At 44.3% G+C, this 17,472-nt stretch overlaps 1 protein-coding gene across 1 annotated transcript; it reads right to left on the reverse strand.

Annotated features, from left to right (window-relative positions):
• Positions 1 to 15,915: 15,915 nt before the first annotated feature.
• On the reverse strand, positions 15,916 to 17,132 carry LOC149163782 (F-box/kelch-repeat protein At5g15710-like). Its single transcript, XM_089430802.1, has one exon. The coding sequence runs from the start codon at positions 17,092 to 17,094 to the stop codon at positions 15,970 to 15,972; it is 1,125 nt and encodes a 374-aa protein (XP_089286928.1). The 5' UTR covers positions 17,095 to 17,132; the 3' UTR covers positions 15,916 to 15,969.
• Between the last annotated feature and the right edge of the window lie 340 nt (positions 17,133 to 17,472).

A 17,472-nucleotide genomic window follows, 5' to 3' on the forward strand; every position in this document is an offset into this window, starting at 1 on the left:
AGTTGTCACACAACCTTCACCGCCTAACTGCCCTGTTGAAATCAGATTTTTCTTTAGATCTGGAACATGCCTTACCTCCTTTAATAGCCATTGGTTTCCATTCTGCTGTTTTACAAGAACCTTACCCATTCCAACGATTTTACAGGGTTTATCATCACCCAGACGAACTTGTCCAAAATCTCCTTGAACATAGTCATGAAAGTATTTCTTATCAGGTGTGGCATGGAATGAAGCCCCTGAATCTACCACCCAGGAATCAGTAATATTTTCGAAAGAAAGAATCAAAGCATCTTGTAACACCTCACCTGTCACATTTGCTTCATGATTGTTTTCTTGTTGTGCATCTCCTTCTTTTCCCTTTCGAGATCTACAGTCTTTCTTCAGGTGTCCTTTCTTTCCACATTTCCAGCACACTATGCCCGATCTGGACTTGGATCTGCCTTTCCTTGATTTACTGCGATATCCTGAGCTCTTTCCTCTTTCCATTTTTCTTCCTCTAGACTCTGCACTCAAAGCATTTCCCGATGTCTCACCGGAGCTTTTCCGACGCATTTCCTCGCTAAGGATAGCACCAACAACATCATCAAACTTTAAAGTACTAGATCCAGAAACGGAGTTACTAATAGCCATTACCAAACCATTCCAACTTTCTGGTAATGAGCACAAGAATAACAGAGCTCTAACTTCATCATCAAAGTTTACCCCTACAGAGCTTAACTGACTTGTAACTGTATTAAAATCATTTAAATGGTTTGCAACAGATCCACCTTCCGACATATTGATATTAAATAACCGTTTCATAAGAAATACCTTGTTTGAGGCCGAGGGTTTTTCATATAGTTTCGACAACGTCTGCATCAAACCCTCTGTCGTGGTTTCCTTCGAAATGTTGAAGGCGACTGACGCAGCAAGGCACAACCGTATTGTTCCAAGTGCCTTTCTATCGAGAAGGTTCCATTCTTCGTCTTTCATACCCGTCGGCATCTTTGTTTTTCCGCCCAATGGTAGGTATAGATCTTTCTGATACAGATAATCTTCCATCTACATCTTCCACAGCAAGAAGTTTTGGCCGTTAAATTTCTCGACCCTAAACTTACCATCTTCCGCCATTGCTCCCACTCGAACCAGGAACCCTTCTTTCCTGCGAGTTTATCAGCCAAATAGACCTTCGGCTCTGATACCAGTTGTTAGAAAATTATATATTACGGAGCAATGGAACACATAAAATATTGCAGAAATATAAACACAGAAAACGCACAAAACAAGAGAGACACAGATATACGTGGTTCACCCAGTTTGGGCTACGTCCACCCCGAACAGCCAGTGATATACGTGGTTCATCCAGTTTGGGCTACGTCCACCCCGAACAGCCAGTCCTTCCTTTCTATTATCCAGCGAAAATGAAGAGATACAACCTACAGCAAAACCGCTGTAATATCCTCTGTTTTCTCTCACAGTCTCACCTCTATGTTTCTCGCTCACCGAATACACATCTATATCACAGCCTCAAATACAATGCCCTCATATAAAGAGAGGGGTTGCCTTCTAGGGCAAAAAACCCTAAACTAAACATAAGTTCTACCGTCAGATCATCCGCCTAATGAACAGCCCAGATTGACTAGAAATTACTATACTTTTACAAGGCAATTTTACAGCTTTTTTAGCTTCGGGGGCGCTGCCCCCGAAACCCCCCGCCAGGGGGGGGCTCCCAAAAGTCGCTGCCGCCCCCCCTGGACCCCCCACGGCAGCGATTATTTTACGGGGAGCGTTGCCGCCCCATTTTGAACTGGGGTCCAATATGCCGGTACTATAGAAGATAATCAGGCTCCACACCCAACAGCATCGACCCTTGAGTTGATTCCACGTGATGCTACACCCCTCAATGAGCCTCCAAATGCTGAAACACTAAACATAAAAGCTTGGACGTTGGACTATTTGATGATATGACAAATGGACTGAAGATTCCCCCTGGCTGGCCTTGACCCTTTTTTGGTGGATGGTGCCTTCTTCCAAAGGACAGATGAGGATAGTTATCATTGAGATGACTTGGGAGGGCTACCACATCCCTCTTTGATGCCAATGCTTACCCTTAGGGGTGCCATGTCACTCACATGCTTCAAAATAGTGACATAGGATCTCTCCTAGATGACATCATGGTGGAGGATGCACCTTTTGAAGATGTACACATGCACTTTGGGACTTTCTTGGAGTGAGGAACACTCTTGGACCCTTGTATTAGTTCCTTGATGACTTACAATCTATTTTGGAGGATAATGCCATTTATAGCCTCCTTGGTTATGTGTTTTTGTTTTGATCTCTATATCATCATCATGTATGTATTAGACAGTGCACTGGATGCCATTTTGATATAATGGATATATTCATGGGCCTACTTTGATCATATGTTGTCTTATATCTATATTCTAATGCTATGTGTTTGGAAACATGAATGAAAATCTTTAAAATTATTTTTTTTATAAAAAAAATAAATATTTAATGTATTTTTTACAACGACCGAGTCGATACCAAGTCGGAGTCGGATTCAACCCTCGGCCGAGTCGGAGTTGTAGTCAGAGTTTTAAAACATTGCTTTGTGCGGAAGCACTGCCAGGTTCAACCCAACTCCCTTCATAGTGCTGACAGTGGGCTTGTCAACCTCACTTTTTGTGGTCAGTGCTCCATCCGGCAGCACTATCGCACCGGAAGCCGTCGTGCGCAGCATATCGGCAGCCTCTGAAGTGTCAATAGCCAAGCTGGTAGACAGCGTACCAGCCTGCGACACGCAGGTCTACAACTCCTGCAACCTTGTCTGGATAGCCCCTAGGATGATCTGTTATTGTTGTTCAAATTGTTGTAGGACCTCCGCGGTGACATCCCTGACTGTGCCACCGACATCATGTAGATCGCCCTCTATCAATGTGATAGGGTCCAGCGAGGTCTTGGTCGCTTTTGATTTCTCTCTAGACCCTCCCTTTTCTAGCTCTCTTGGGCACTTAATGCAGGCGGATGTCTCCTGAGAGTCCACACCGTGCTGTTCTATTTCTTCCTCTTCCATCTCAAGCGAAGGCGACCTCACGCCTTTGTCAGAGCCCCGCTCTTTTCCACCTATCTGTTTTCCTGCCTGCTTCCCTACCTGTTCCGCCTGGGCCTTATCAATGGCCTCTTTTTTCCTCTTCTCGACCAGCTATGCCATCTTCAACTTGGCTCCTCCTTCTTCTGTGCGGCAGACTTGCTCCTGCCCACCGCCAAGTCTGTGGTAGTGCGCCACTCCGTCGGCGATTGATCAAGCACTGCGTCAATGGCATCATTCGTGGCCAAATACGGTAAGTCGTACCACTTCTGCGCAAGGTCCTTCCACGCCCTGATTGATACTCGATGGAAATCGGCTTTGAACTTGGCGTAGCCCTGCAAGTTGGCATACACCATGGGTGACAATCGCGGCTTGCGATTGATGGCCATCCTGATATTCATCTCCATCAAGATCCAGAAGATCTTGCTATCCCGGACTCGCTACGCGTCCTTGGTCGCCCACAACGAAGCGTACTTCACTACTTCAGGGAGGTCTGGCGCAACCGAAGGGAACTAGCTGTCCTCTGGTAGCTCCCATGCTACCAGCACAATCAACAACAAGAGCCACGCATAGTGGAACATCTTGCTGAGCTCTTGTGCTTCGCGGCAGTTCGTCAGGAACTCTCCGCGAAGGTAGTCCGACCAGTTAAACTGGACTCCTTCAACGCACTGTTGTGCGAGCGCGACAACAGGCACCAGTACCTCATCGGCGCGACACTTCCGCATCACCTTCCCTGCAAGGATCTGCGTGGCTACCTTCACAACAGGGTTAGTGTACCCGCACGGCTTCTTCACCAGCTTGAATTTTTCCTTCATTGACTCTGTGAGATCTTGCTCACCACCCTTGCCACCAAAGATCATCGCTAGATTCTCACCTGTATACGACAGACATGTTATTCGATGAATCAACCTATCTGTGATGGGTATCGGCTCCTCCAGCCACAGACACCCATCATGCACCAAGCACAGCAGTTGCTTAATGACCAAAACTATCACCGGGGTGCAGTTATAATGTGGCACCCAGAGCAGGTTAAGCAATCCTGCCTTTTCTACTCCCTTGAGCCACCTCCACGACTCCAATGTTGTCATTCCCGTATTTGTATCTATGATGCAGCGCATCAGTTGCTCGGTCGCCAGGTGTGGGAACTTCTCGTGGTCCACCAAGTCCTAGTCTTCAAGCTTCAGTATTGGCACTCATGCCAAACGCGGACCGTCGAAAGCAATTTCATCTGGTAGCAGAGGGGTTTGCAGGGGAGTCTTACTCTCATCAATGTCCTTTAGGACCTTGGACTTAGGCTTGCGCGGAGGGACATACTCTGGCAACCGAGTAATAGAGATTGCGCCCTAGGCTTCAACCTCCTCCACTTCAGCTCCCACATCCTCATCGTCCATCGAGATGTCTTCGATGTCCTCCTCCTCTGGTTCTAAGTTTATAGCCTTGCCTTTCTCATGTGCAATGGGTTTTGGTGGATTTCTCCTTGGCGATGCACGCACCGGCATGACAAGCTGCTTGCCCTTCTTGTCCTTCACGGTTTGCTTGGTTGGGGTTGGCTTCGATCTCGGTGTTCTCAGCGATTTAGGGACCTCTGCCAATACTTCGGCCACTTCCGAAGCAGCTACTTCTGCCTCTCTTTCCATTTCCTGTGTTGGCTCCTCTACTACTTGTTCGATATTTATAATCTATGAGGGTGCTGACATGATTTTATGCAAGAATTCTTGTGTTTTTGTCGGCAAAGTCTCAAATACCCTAGTAGCTATCAGAAGCTCGTATTGCTCACGATTCATATGCGCCTGAGAGCTCAACAACTCAATTCTCAAAATGCCAAGTGTTTCTTGCTAGACAGCCACTTGTAATTTATAAGGCATTTTGAATTCAAATCCGACCGTTCCCCTCAAAATCGGTTCATTAATGCCGGATTGGCGGCAGATTTTCAAGGATCTGAGCCATAAATTTTGTCTTAATTGTCGGGCCCGCTCCATTTGGTCTTGCCTTTGCCGTCAAATCATGAACAGTGACTTTAACGGTCACTTTCCGGCTGACCTGCGCGATTTCTCCCTGGGTAGCGCAGCTCCCTCCGCGTTGTCGCGGACCCAGTGACACTTCCTTGCTTCACACCATCCTCCAATCGCGCAGCTCCCCAACCTGGGCAGTGTAGTTTATAGTCTCGCACCTCCTTTCAGCTGCCTGGAGCGCTAAGACTGTGCTACCTTCATTTAGTCACATGGTCGAACCGCCAGTGTATGGCTTCAAGTGACTGCCATTCACCTTTCCTGGGAAGGGTTCTCCATTCAATTTGACCAGTTGTACCGCTCCTCCATCGGTAATTTCCTTAATAACATAGGGCCCTAACCAGTGCATCCTGAATTTCCCTGGAAATTTATCAAACTTACTATCATATAACAAAACCAGGTCATTTACCTTAAATGTGCACAACTTAATATGTCGATCATGCCATGCCTTTTCGCACTGCTTTTGGACCTGTTGGTGAAATCCAGCCAAAAATCTTTCTTCCTCCAGTTCATCCAACTGTGCGAGCCTTTCCTTCAGGGCTCCGCAATCCGTCATACCTGTGAGCACTGCTATGCGCAGACTAGGCATAATATATTCCATAGGCATTACCGCTTCAACACCATAGACAAGCCTAAAGGGGGTTTGTCCAGTCAAATTCTTACATGTCGTTCGATAAGCCCATAGTACTACAGGTATGCGTAGGTCCCAATCACTTCGCTGAGCATTGCAAACCTTGGTTAGCACATTTTCGAGCACCTTATTGAACGCCTCCACCATCCCGTTAGCCTGCGGGTGATAAGGTGTGCTCTTCTGGTGGTATACCTGAAATTTCTCCGTCAGCGCGCTAATCGTCTCATTTAGAGAGTGCGTACCGCGATCGCTCATCAAGATCTTCGGACATCCAAATCGCGTCAATACATGCTCAAAGAGGAACTTTGTAGCAGTCGCGCTTGTGCAATCCTTCACAGGTTGTGCCTCTGCCCAACGAGTCAAATACTCTGTTGCGGTGATAATGCACCTTGCTCCCGTCTTTTCTTGGGGCTAAATGGGTCCCACAAAATCTATTGCCCACTTTTCTAAAGGTTGTAATGTCATTTGTGGATTCAAAGGCATCTTATCCCTTCGCAATGGCCTGCCAATCCTTTGACACACATCACACGCCTTGCAATACGCTTTTGAGTCTTTATGGAGGGTTGGCCACCACAACCCTGCGTGTTGAATCTTTTGCGCGGTTGCTCTCCCTGCATAATGTCTTCCCACGGCGCACCCATGATGTTGCTTCTTTCAAACTCAGGTACATACTGTCGCAATATCTCATCAAACCCCATTTTGTACAGATGCCCAGCAATGACAGAGATTTTCTGCGCGCACCACTAATTCCTTCTTCTGCTGGATAGTGTATCCTTCTAATGCAGTACCTGTCGTTAGGAAATGTATTATATCCTCAAAATGACCATCTGCGACACACACTGCAAATAGTTGCACGTTAGGAAATCCTTCTTCCAAGTTATTGGGTTCCTCCCCTGTTCCGATGCATGATAGGTGGTCTAGTCCCGCGTTCAGTCATCCAGGCTTCACAATAACTTCAAAATCATATTCCTGAAACAATAAGAGCCACCTACAGATTCTCCTCCCCAACACAAGGTTATTGACCAGGTACTTTAACGCGGAGTGATCTGTATACATCTTAAAATTGCCTCCCAGCAAGTAGTGCCTAAACTTCTGGAGCGCATACACCATAGATAGCCCTTCGCGCTCAGTGGTGGAATAGTTCTTCTCTGCTTTGGATAACCTTCAACTTGCGAACACGATAGGATGGTCCAAGCCTTCTCCACCAGCCTTTATTAGTACTGCTCCCAGCACTATACATGACGCGTTGACATGCACATGAAACTCCTCCTTCCAATCCAAGAAGACTAAAATCAGCGCGGTGACCATCTTTTCTTCAATATATCCAAGCTCTTCTTACAGTTATCATTCCAGCAGAATGTGACATCCTAAGCATAGCCTTTGATAAACTTTCTGTAATATCTTGTATGTCCCAAGGTAGCGCACAGCTGCTTCACACTCCTTGGCACTCCAAGTTCAATATCACCACTATCTTTACGGGATCTAATATTAGTCCCTCTCTGCAAACCACATGTCCCAACAGGTTCCCAAAAGGAACACAAAACATACACTTCTTGAGATTGAGCACAATCTGGTATCTTCGACAAGTATCCAACATCAGGCGCAAGCTTGCTACATGGCGTTTAACCAGCCCAAACACAGTCCAGTCATCAAAATATACCTCCAGGAACTTATGAATAAATTCCTTGAACACAACAACACTACGCGCGAGAATATCGCAAGCACATTCTTCAATCCAAACAACATTACAGTGTACTGAAAACAACCCCACTCAGTCGCGAAGGTTGTCTTGCTCCTATCCTCTGGCGCGATTTTGATCTAGTGGTATCCCGAGAACCCATCAATGAAGGAATATGCTTCCTGGCCACCTACATTGTCCAACACTTCATCAATGAACGGAGTCGGGAAAGGATCATGTACGCAAGCGTCATTCAGCTTTCTGAGATCCACGCATATCCTTATTTCATCCTTCTGCTTCTTCTCCTATACCACCATTGGGCTTACCCAGTCAGATTCTTCCACAGGCTCAATGATGCCTGCCGCGAGCATCTTGTCTAGCTCTAAGCAGACCTTCTCCTTATATTTCGGATTGAGACGGTAAGGTCTTTGCTTAACCGGCTTCGCGTCGGGCTTCAATGTAATCTTCATCATACCTAGGTCCCCAATTATCCCCTTCAGATCCGTGAACTTGGTAGGGAATAAATCCTGGTATTCGCGGAGCAATTTAGCGACCTTATCCACCATCGCGTCATCCTAGTAGTCTCCAATCTTCGCAAATTTGGGTTCTGCCTCCGTACCAATGTTTACTTGTTTCGTTTTCAACAGCGCGATTATATCAGGGTTCTCAATCTGCGGTCCTTTAACCTCGTAGTGACCTTCTATTTCCGGAATGTTAATCTTCCATGGATCCTCATCTTCTTCTTTAGCAGTCACGTTATAGCATTCCAGCGTGTGACTTAGCTGAGTAGCCCACTCAGGCTGAATCAGGTCCAAAGGATCCTATGGTATCCGAAAGATGGCTGCTTTCACTTCTTGTAGCGCCTCATCAATGCAATCAAACCCATCTTCAAAACTGAATGTCATTACAAAGCCCTCGCGCAGAATATCCCATTCACATGTACCATGGCGGAGCTCTGTTTCTACGTACCAATTCATCGAGACAACATCCAGGGTATGACAGAACAAGTGCACCCATTCAGGTTGGGGCTTTTCTCCATAAGCCTAGGTCCATTTGGCCAAATGCGCGCGTGGATCATCCTGCCCATCATACTTGTCTATCATTCGCATATTAGACTTCCCAAATCATGTTCTCATCATCCTCTTACATTTGCGCCAATCATCAAAGCTTCCCTTATGCGTAACCCACCATCTTGCGGGCATAGCACACAGTGCCCAGTCCAGCGCCTGGAAGCGCTGCTTTTCTGGTGCCTCGTTTTAAATGCATCGAAAAGGTATCTACCTCATTCAGGCCATCATAAGTAGGCAAATTTCTTACCTCTGAGGACACGCAACGCAACAATCGGGTCATCATATTGCAGTTTAGCGTAGTCACTTCGTGTAACCGATTCTGCCAACGTTCTAACTCTTCATCGGAGTCTGAAGTGCAGGAACTCTCACGATCCCATGTAATTCATCCATCCGCGATAGTATTCACCCAATCTTGGTCTCGTGTTGTTATCTTATAGATACTGTCCAGATCATCGTCACTCTCATAATCGTGCACTGGTTCCGTATAGCGCGATCCCTCAGTCAGATCTAGAGGTACTATTACGCGTAGCGATTTCTTCTCAAAGATCATCTTTCACTTCTTTAGGTTGATTACCCCGTTCATATCAGTAGCCCAGTCAATTCCCAGGAGTGCGAGATAGGGATAGTTGTCATCCACTATCTCTATTATTTCAAAATCAGCTAGCACGCTTGCACCTTCAATATCCACAATCAACCCCTGCAACCGCCCCATGGGGATGATCTTCTGCTGATTTGCCATCCTTAGCTAAATCAGAGACCATTGCAGTGTGGATCTCCCCATCCGTTCCCAAATCTGCTTGGATAGGACGTTCGCATCTTACCCCAGGTCCAAAATAACCTGATCCATTTCATACTCTCATATCTGCGCGGTCAATCTCATCTCCTAACTTGTTCTTGTTTTATGCTTGCCAATCTTTCGTACTACACATGACTCACCCGGCGCAGTTCCAGCGCATCTATTAATGAGCTCTTATAACCCTTTCACAACCTTACTATCACGCAGTAACTTCATACAGGTCTCCAGGAAAGTTGTGAGCATAGAGGGGTCCATCTCTTGATCAGGCTTATCCTTGCTTCCTGAGGTGGAGGCCTCAGCGAAGCTCTTCTTCGCTTCCATGAAGGTTTCATGTGTTCACTCCAAATCAAACTCAGCCTCCTTCGTCAGAGCTTTGCGAACCCATGTATTGTCTTCTGGTTGTTTCCCTTTATCATCTCCTGTTGTGATTCCACTTCTGAGCACTATATTTACGTTTGGATCCTCTTCGCATGGCTCAGACCTCATCATCTGTAGGTTCTGAGTCAGCGGAGGTGGTAGCGCCCCTTTGTCACGTATCCTAGCTATCAGCGTAGGACAGTCTTCCGTTTCATGATCAAACAGCGTGCAATACTTGCACGACGGATGTGTTGGGTTAGTACAATCGCGAGCATAGTGTCTTGGTCCTCCGCAATTGTAGCAGATCAACTATCCTCGACCTCTGCCAAGTCCTCCTCCACCTCAGCCTCGTCCGCGCCCCTAAAATCCTATCCACGCCATCCCTGCGCTCTGGTCAGGGGGCCACGTTTCAGCCTGAACCCTATAAGCGGGAGTTCTATCCATCATCAATTCATAACTCCTGCAATTACGCTCATTATGCCCTATCGACCTACAAAAGTTGCAGAACAGTTGTTGCAGTGTATGCACAAACTTCTGCAGCGAGTTATCTGTGACATGTTTTCCTGCTACTGACATATAGCGCACCACAATGCAGGCCCCACGCTAGGTCTTGCTTGAGTTTCTGGCCTCAAAGGCATCTGTTCTCCCCCTGCAATGTAATTCACAAAGACCAGACAATGGTCCTTGTCATGCCCCTAACTCTTGCATTTCTGGCACCATACCTCTTCGCGCACCTCTAGTTGAACCGTTCTGTCCTGCTTCAGGGTTTGCATCTCAAAGCACATATTCTTCAACTGCGCATGGATCTGCTGAACCCCTAGATTTGGATCTTGCATCAGTGTTCCATGCAATCTCATAGCAATCTCCAAGGCCTCTGCTTGAGTTGTCATCTTCTATTGTGACAGAGCGACCCTTAAGTGTGGCAGTAGCGAAGCCAGAAACCACTAGCAATGTTGTCCATCTGTTAAATTCATGTTGGCTTCACAGATTGTACACTTCAACCTCTGATCTAGTTCCCAAGGTGTCTCACCTAGTTGCATCGCGATCTCCTTGAATCCCACAATCGACTGCGCCTCAAATTTAGGCCTACTAAACTCTCTATTCAGTGTTGTCTAGATGTTTGCCACTCCAGCATTCGGGTTATCATTTGAGTACTTGATATACCAGGTTAGCGCGTGATCTTGCAGGGCACTAACCAATGTCGCCTTCTTTATATGATCGTCGGTAACGCCCTGTGCTTCCCATACGGCTTTCACAATGAACCAAAATTGGTCTGGGTCCTCATTTCCCAAGCCTTTGAACAAAGGCAGCTTCACTAAATTTGCCATACTGAATTACGGTGGAGGTGGAGGTGGTATGGGTGAAGTTGGAGGTGATGGTGGTGAAGTTGGAAGTGGTATTCGCGAGAATCCTTGTCTTATTAACTGAATAGCACTTCGCGAAGAAACCTTTGCTATCCCTTCTTTGTCACCTCGCAGAGGTGAAATCAAGGGACTATACTTCGGACCCTTTTTTCCTTCGTTCCTGTAAGTTTTTCCGCTTTGCGTAGTTCCAAACATCAAGGTAGCTGCATAACCCGCTTTTCGCACAATAGCATTTTTATCCAGGTATTCAAAGATTTCACATACTTACCTCGCGGTCCTTAGAAAAAGCATCCCTCTGCCTCGTTGTAGCTGACCGAGGTGTCAACCCCGAATTCTGTCACAAATCCTCCTATGACGTGATCGAGCCAATGATCGACAACACGGGCGATGTGTCCTCAGATGCTTCCAATTTTTGTATTAGCTCTGGGGTCCAAACAATAGGACCATCGAGTTTCCACCTTCCTTGGCTATCTGCTAGCTTTGCGATCCACTAGTATAGCTCAACTAGGAAAGAACAGAAAAAGATCTCATGGATCTCTCTCTGTATACAGGTATTTGTCCAACCACCGTTCCTTTGTCAGTCGCGGGTGTTTGATCTCTTTCTTAGATGAATTCCAGTAATATGACATCACACATGTCTTATGCAGATTTCGGTCCCGACAATGGAACCATTTATTGGCTTGAGGGGACCTGACCCAGGTTCAACGTTAACTAGCCAAACAAATCCCTACACTACTGGCCCTTTCGGCATCAGCCCGTGGAACGTCGAACGAAATCTCACCCGACTCAGTATGAGGGGATGCTGGAACCAAGTTTCCGCACCCTGAGATGGTTGTAATGTCGTTTGATTCCCTCTATCCCTGCCTTAGCACAAACCACTTCTCTCTAGGGCTTGCAAGACGAGCACTTTATTCTGTCCTTTAATACCTCCGTGAAAGGGTATGATCGACCTTCACGCAGCCCTAGCCTACTACTCAGATATTTTCACTGTGCAAATTCCTCAATTAATCTAAGTGACTTGCTTATCTTATCAAACAATTATAGTTAACATCGTGTAAACCGATATTCGTAAATGCGTTCAATTATTCAATATAATTGCATTCATTCGTGCACCATATGAGCATAATAAAAGAACTTCATACATAACATATCAAGATGCATCAACAGAACAAAAACACAAAAATTGCAGAATATCTCTCTTTATTAATATCTTCCAAGTGTTTACAAACTCTATTCACCCTGCGCACACAGTTGTAGGGGTCCGCACACTCAGTTGCAAACTCCTACCCTAGGCCTCTACACACTCAGCTGTAGAGCCTCTACCTATGCTACGACCCAAGACTTAGACTTCTTACTTCAGAGCTACGACTTTCTTACATGATTCATCATTTGATTGATGATTCTAACTACTTAGAGCTTAGCTCTTTTTATACAATCGATCTCTTACAGCCAACTTTACTTTACAAAACTAAGGGCAGACTACCCTTTATGACACATGACACCTTCGTGCTCCGCAACCACAAAATACAGATTCTTTACAATTTTATTACAAAATTTGACTCAAACATGGGCTTTTAGCCCCAAAACTGCCCTTGGGGGATCCCGCTCCCAACAAGGGTACTATCATCCTTATCCAAAGGTGCCAACATAGAGGAGTTGCATGCTTTTCCTTTGCTTTGGTTGCTAGACAAAAATAGGATCATATGGAGGGTTGCCACTAAACCTTCTCAACAAAATCACATCAGCTAGATAATGAGAAGCTTAGTCAACAATATGACATTATGGAGGGCTTTTACTATTCTTCAAAAATATTTTTCAAATTGATGTCTAAAGGGACCATTCCTTCTCATAACTGCATCCTCTATTTTCATTGGCTTTAGGGCACCTTTTATATAGGCTTCAAAGACATGAATATATATATTCCTTCTTGATTTGCAAGTCGGCTCCAATGGAACTGGAGGGCCTTAGAACTGTCCTTTATAATGTTGTGCCATTAATTCCAAGACAACTTCTCCTCGAGATGACTGATAGGATACCGCCCTTCTAGCTATAAATGAACCCACCTTTTAGGGCCTCATAGTTTGGTGACCACCATGTATCAAAGTCCACACAACTACCTAGCTTTTTCTTCAAATTAGGGCATTTAACTTTCTTCAAAACAATGAGAATAACAAACTAATAACAAGGATGCATTGTCAAGAGCGGCAGAAGCAAAATACCCTTCAATTCTAATTATGCAAAGAAGTCCTCTTGAATTGCTTCAGACAGAAGGCAGAAATACCTTGTTTATACTTAGAATCAAGCCTTCAAAGTAACATACAAATATGCCATGAATTGATCCACATTAAATTCCTCAACATAGATAGGGAACTTAATGACTCGATCTGAAGGTTGTTGTGGCTCAATTACAAATGCTTTCACTTTAAAGAATAACACAGTGAAACCTTCTCCAATCTAGCCACGAAACTTAACACTATAGATTTAGTCCATGGTTCTTTATATGCCTTGAATTACCACAGGCCTCCTAGAGGGCCGAAGTCTTGCCAAAAGGAGTCGCACTAGTCTCAAGCGTTTGCAACCTTGATGCATGCCATAAACCATAGAATAGTGTGAATACTCTGCCTAAATCACTGCCCTACCACTGGGCCGAGAATCCTCCATTGCTGGTCAATCAAAGGTTCAGATCCCACAGCCAGCACAACCCTAAGCCCAACAAAAAATGACAAAATTGTGCCATAGATGACCTTGGCTAAGGTCGAGTAGCCTCAAACAGTCTGCTCCTTTAACAAGTGACCTAAACAGAAAACAAGAGAAAAATGCCAATCTTCCATAGCAAATTCGCTGCTCCACAGGGACACAATACTATTGAAGGAGGACTTTAGCATCTTCAGATTTGATTAATGGCCTTCATGAGCTATTTAGCCCAACTCTTGCATATACCCAGACTTGTATTATTTTTTCAGACCTCTCATGTTTTCTAGGTCTTGCAACAAGATACTTCAAAGCAGTGCACTGCTTTATCTTGACTTCAGGGAAACTTGACAACATCTCTTGTGATTGCATTCCTCCTCTTGCTTGGGCTTGACCTCACCTGGCTCTGATTCCATGTTAATTTTTGAGTTAACATGTTCTTTGCTTAGGTCAGTTACTTCATTAATCCATTAGCCCATTATTAATTCCATTAATCCATTAGCAATCACATTAACCATTATCATATGACAATGAACGATAAAAGAACATCAAACATAAATGCAAAAGACAAGCCAAGACAAGAGGACACCAGATTTGGCGGATGCTAGGGAAAAACCCCAATATAGGGAAAACCCTTAAATCAATTCTTCTTATTATCATATCAAATGTTCAACAAAGAGAGAGAGAGAGTACAAAAGTCAAAATTGACTTGCCAAATCAAAGTCAAAACAACCCTATCAAATCTACAGTGAAATGCTACCCTAACCAAAAAGTCAATGATGGTCAACGTAGCAACAAATAGTCCTATATGGAGCTAGGTCAAAGGTAGTCAAACTCGGCCTTCTAAAGTGGTCAAAGTCAAGGCAAAATAGTTATGAAAACATCAATCAAACTTGGTAAAACTTGGTCAAACTCTGTGGTCAACCCTACGATTGGTTTGCGGTCAAAGTCAACAAAATGCCTCGATTCCTGAGCCAATAGATGTGGCCTACCAAAAATGAAATTTTGGTACAAAAACCGCAGTCAAAGGAGGTCAAACCAACCCCAATCAACACTGGTCAAACCTGCAACAATCTTTGAAATTTTGACCCTTTAATTCGTTCAACAATTCGTCCTTCTGCGGCCACACGTGTGAAGAAAAAGATGCCCAATAAGTTGTACGAACCAATCAAGTGAGGAGAGAGAAGGATGTGTGAGTGAGTGAGGTGCCAAATGAGGTTGGAGGCCTCTCTTATTTATACAAATCTTTATGGGTGAAGTGACATGTCTCTTGGGCTTCACGAGCCTACATGAAGATGTGGTCGACCTTGACAATTTGCACGTGTGGGCATAAATTCAAAAACACATGTCTGCTTGTCCAAATTTGACGATCTTTAAGTCGATTTTGGTCCTCTCCAAAAAAGGAATTCAATGCAATAATCATCTCCATAAAATGAGTTGTTCAATAGTAAAATTTGGCCCTAGTTGCCAATTTTAACACTCGGGACTACACTTCCCTCACTATAAAATACACAACATTCATTTCAAGCCACATTGGCTCCATATAAGACTAAAAATAGAGTTTTAATAAGAAAAGCATAAAATCATCACATAAACATATACCCATATAAACATGAGCAAACCTCTACATATCCACACAAGAAAATTTAATAAGCTTTTACCATAGCTTCACTAAGCCAAATTAACTATTGAAGATACGCCTTCATAACTTCTCACCAGCATAAATACAATCCACATGAATGGTGTCTATGGTTATTGAAATTTTATATGTAAAATAATGGAATACAGTTTAACTTAGAATATTTAGCCAATATTTTGGCTAGGCAAAGTTGGCCTTTATTCCTACTATTTAGGGATGATGTTAGGGAACAAATGATTGCTTTTGATATGTGCTAGGCCTTGCAATGTACAAAATAAAATGGGATGGTGTAGGACTTCAAAGATGTATTCGATTTCTTGATGTTCTAAATGTTAAATGTTATGATTGGCTAGTCATAGGATGAGACTTTCACTTTATTCATTGTTGTACATTCACAAAAGTACATCATGACCCATTGTGGTTAAAGTCTCTGCGACATTGAAATGATCATATGAAATTGGAAAAAGCATTCAACAATCATAAAATGCATTTATATTGCATTGCATAAGAAATAATTAATAAGTTATACAGAAATATCCTGCAAAAGTAATGATAAACATTTTGTTTTAATTGGGTGGAAAGTACCTTCAGGAACAGACCAACTGCAGACTCCTGTATCCTGATATCGCTGAAAGAGAGAAATTTTAACAAAACAAAATAAAGTTCAACAAATCTTCATGTCTGGTCTCGGTTTAAAGGCTATGATACGAAGATACCCAAACCCTACATCCATAGGTGTGAGTGCTGGAAGCCAACTCCATGTCTCTTCGCTTAAACTGTAAACAGCTACATCCACACATCGAGGGGATGTGAAGCATACGCGATTCCCCACTCCTACGCAATCAAATACGCCAAAACCAGAAGTTCTCCGAAAATTTTCGCACACTGATGGAGGCATCCTTGCAATCTCTTTCCAAAAGGAAGTGGGGGAGTTTGAATCCTGGTGGAATTCCCACAAGATCACAGTATACAGAGTCTCAACATCCCTTCGGCTTATACCTCCAACAAGTAGAATCCGCGACTCGCAGGTCACCAGCTTAGGCCAAATGTGGTCGCCATTAGCTAACTCGGGCAATGGTGTAAAATTGGAGGTCCCTTCCAGGATGTTGAATCCCAAAACGCCCATCCTGGCCTCGTAAGCCTTTGTTGGACCGTAAAAGCAGCCATCACAGAAGGCAGTCCCAGATATCTTCCAATTATCGGGCAAGTATCCGGCGACCCTCCAGGAATTTGTATCAAAGTCATAAATTTCTACTATCTCTTCATCAATCCCACAGCACGAGCCCACAGCCACCACTTTGTAGGTTTGCTGAGTATCCATTTTCCAGCTCACAATGCGTTTGGTCAAAACTTCTTTTATGGATGACATGGATGGAAGTTCCAAGAACGCGCGTCTCAGAGGATTCCAGACAATTAATTTACCACCAGGGATATCTACCAAGAATAGACCTTCGGCCGCTCCAGAGCACTTATTATGCCCCTTTCTAAGGAAAGAAAAGGTCTTCCATGTCCTTGTGAAGAAACAATATGCAGAATAATCTGAGTCCAAGCCCGTTTGGGAAACGTCGTAGCTTAGGAGGAGCCATGGGTTCTTGTTTGGAGGCGCCTGTGCCCATTTATTAGTTATGAATCTAGTAGATGTGAAGAGGGCATTCCACTCCTTGCAAACGCTGCGAGATTTGCAGAGGCAATCAAGTGGCAGTAAGGCCAGTATTTCCTCTCTAGTATCCTCAGGCAATTTATACCAGCCAGCTGCTGAGGCTAAACACTCCTCTTCCACCTCGGCCATTTTCACAATTCCTGAACACCACCTGCGCGAACCTTAGACTCGGAAGTTCCAGGGTTGGAATTTGGGCTTATAATATTTTGAAAATGTTCCTAATATGTTATCCGGCTACTCCGACCCTATAAACTTCGTGATCTTAGAATAGAATACGCGTCTCTACCCTAAGGAATTATAATATTTTGAAAACGTTCCTAATATCTTTTCTGGAGACTTCGATCCTAGAAATAGAATACGAGTCTCCACCCTGAATAGGGAATTATAATATTTTGAAAACGTTTCTAATATCTTATCCGGAGACTTCGATCCTAGAAACTTGCGACATCCTAGAATAGAATACGAGTCTCTACCCTGAATAAGGAATTGAGGTATGTCCTATACTCT

The sequence above is a fragment of the Pinus tabuliformis genome, chromosome 5_1, assembly GCF_031772625.1.
Source record: "Pinus tabuliformis cultivar Carrire ecotype Pingquan chromosome 5_1, CPIR1, whole genome shotgun sequence".
Lineage (NCBI taxonomy): Eukaryota > Viridiplantae > Streptophyta > Pinopsida > Pinales > Pinaceae > Pinus > Pinus tabuliformis.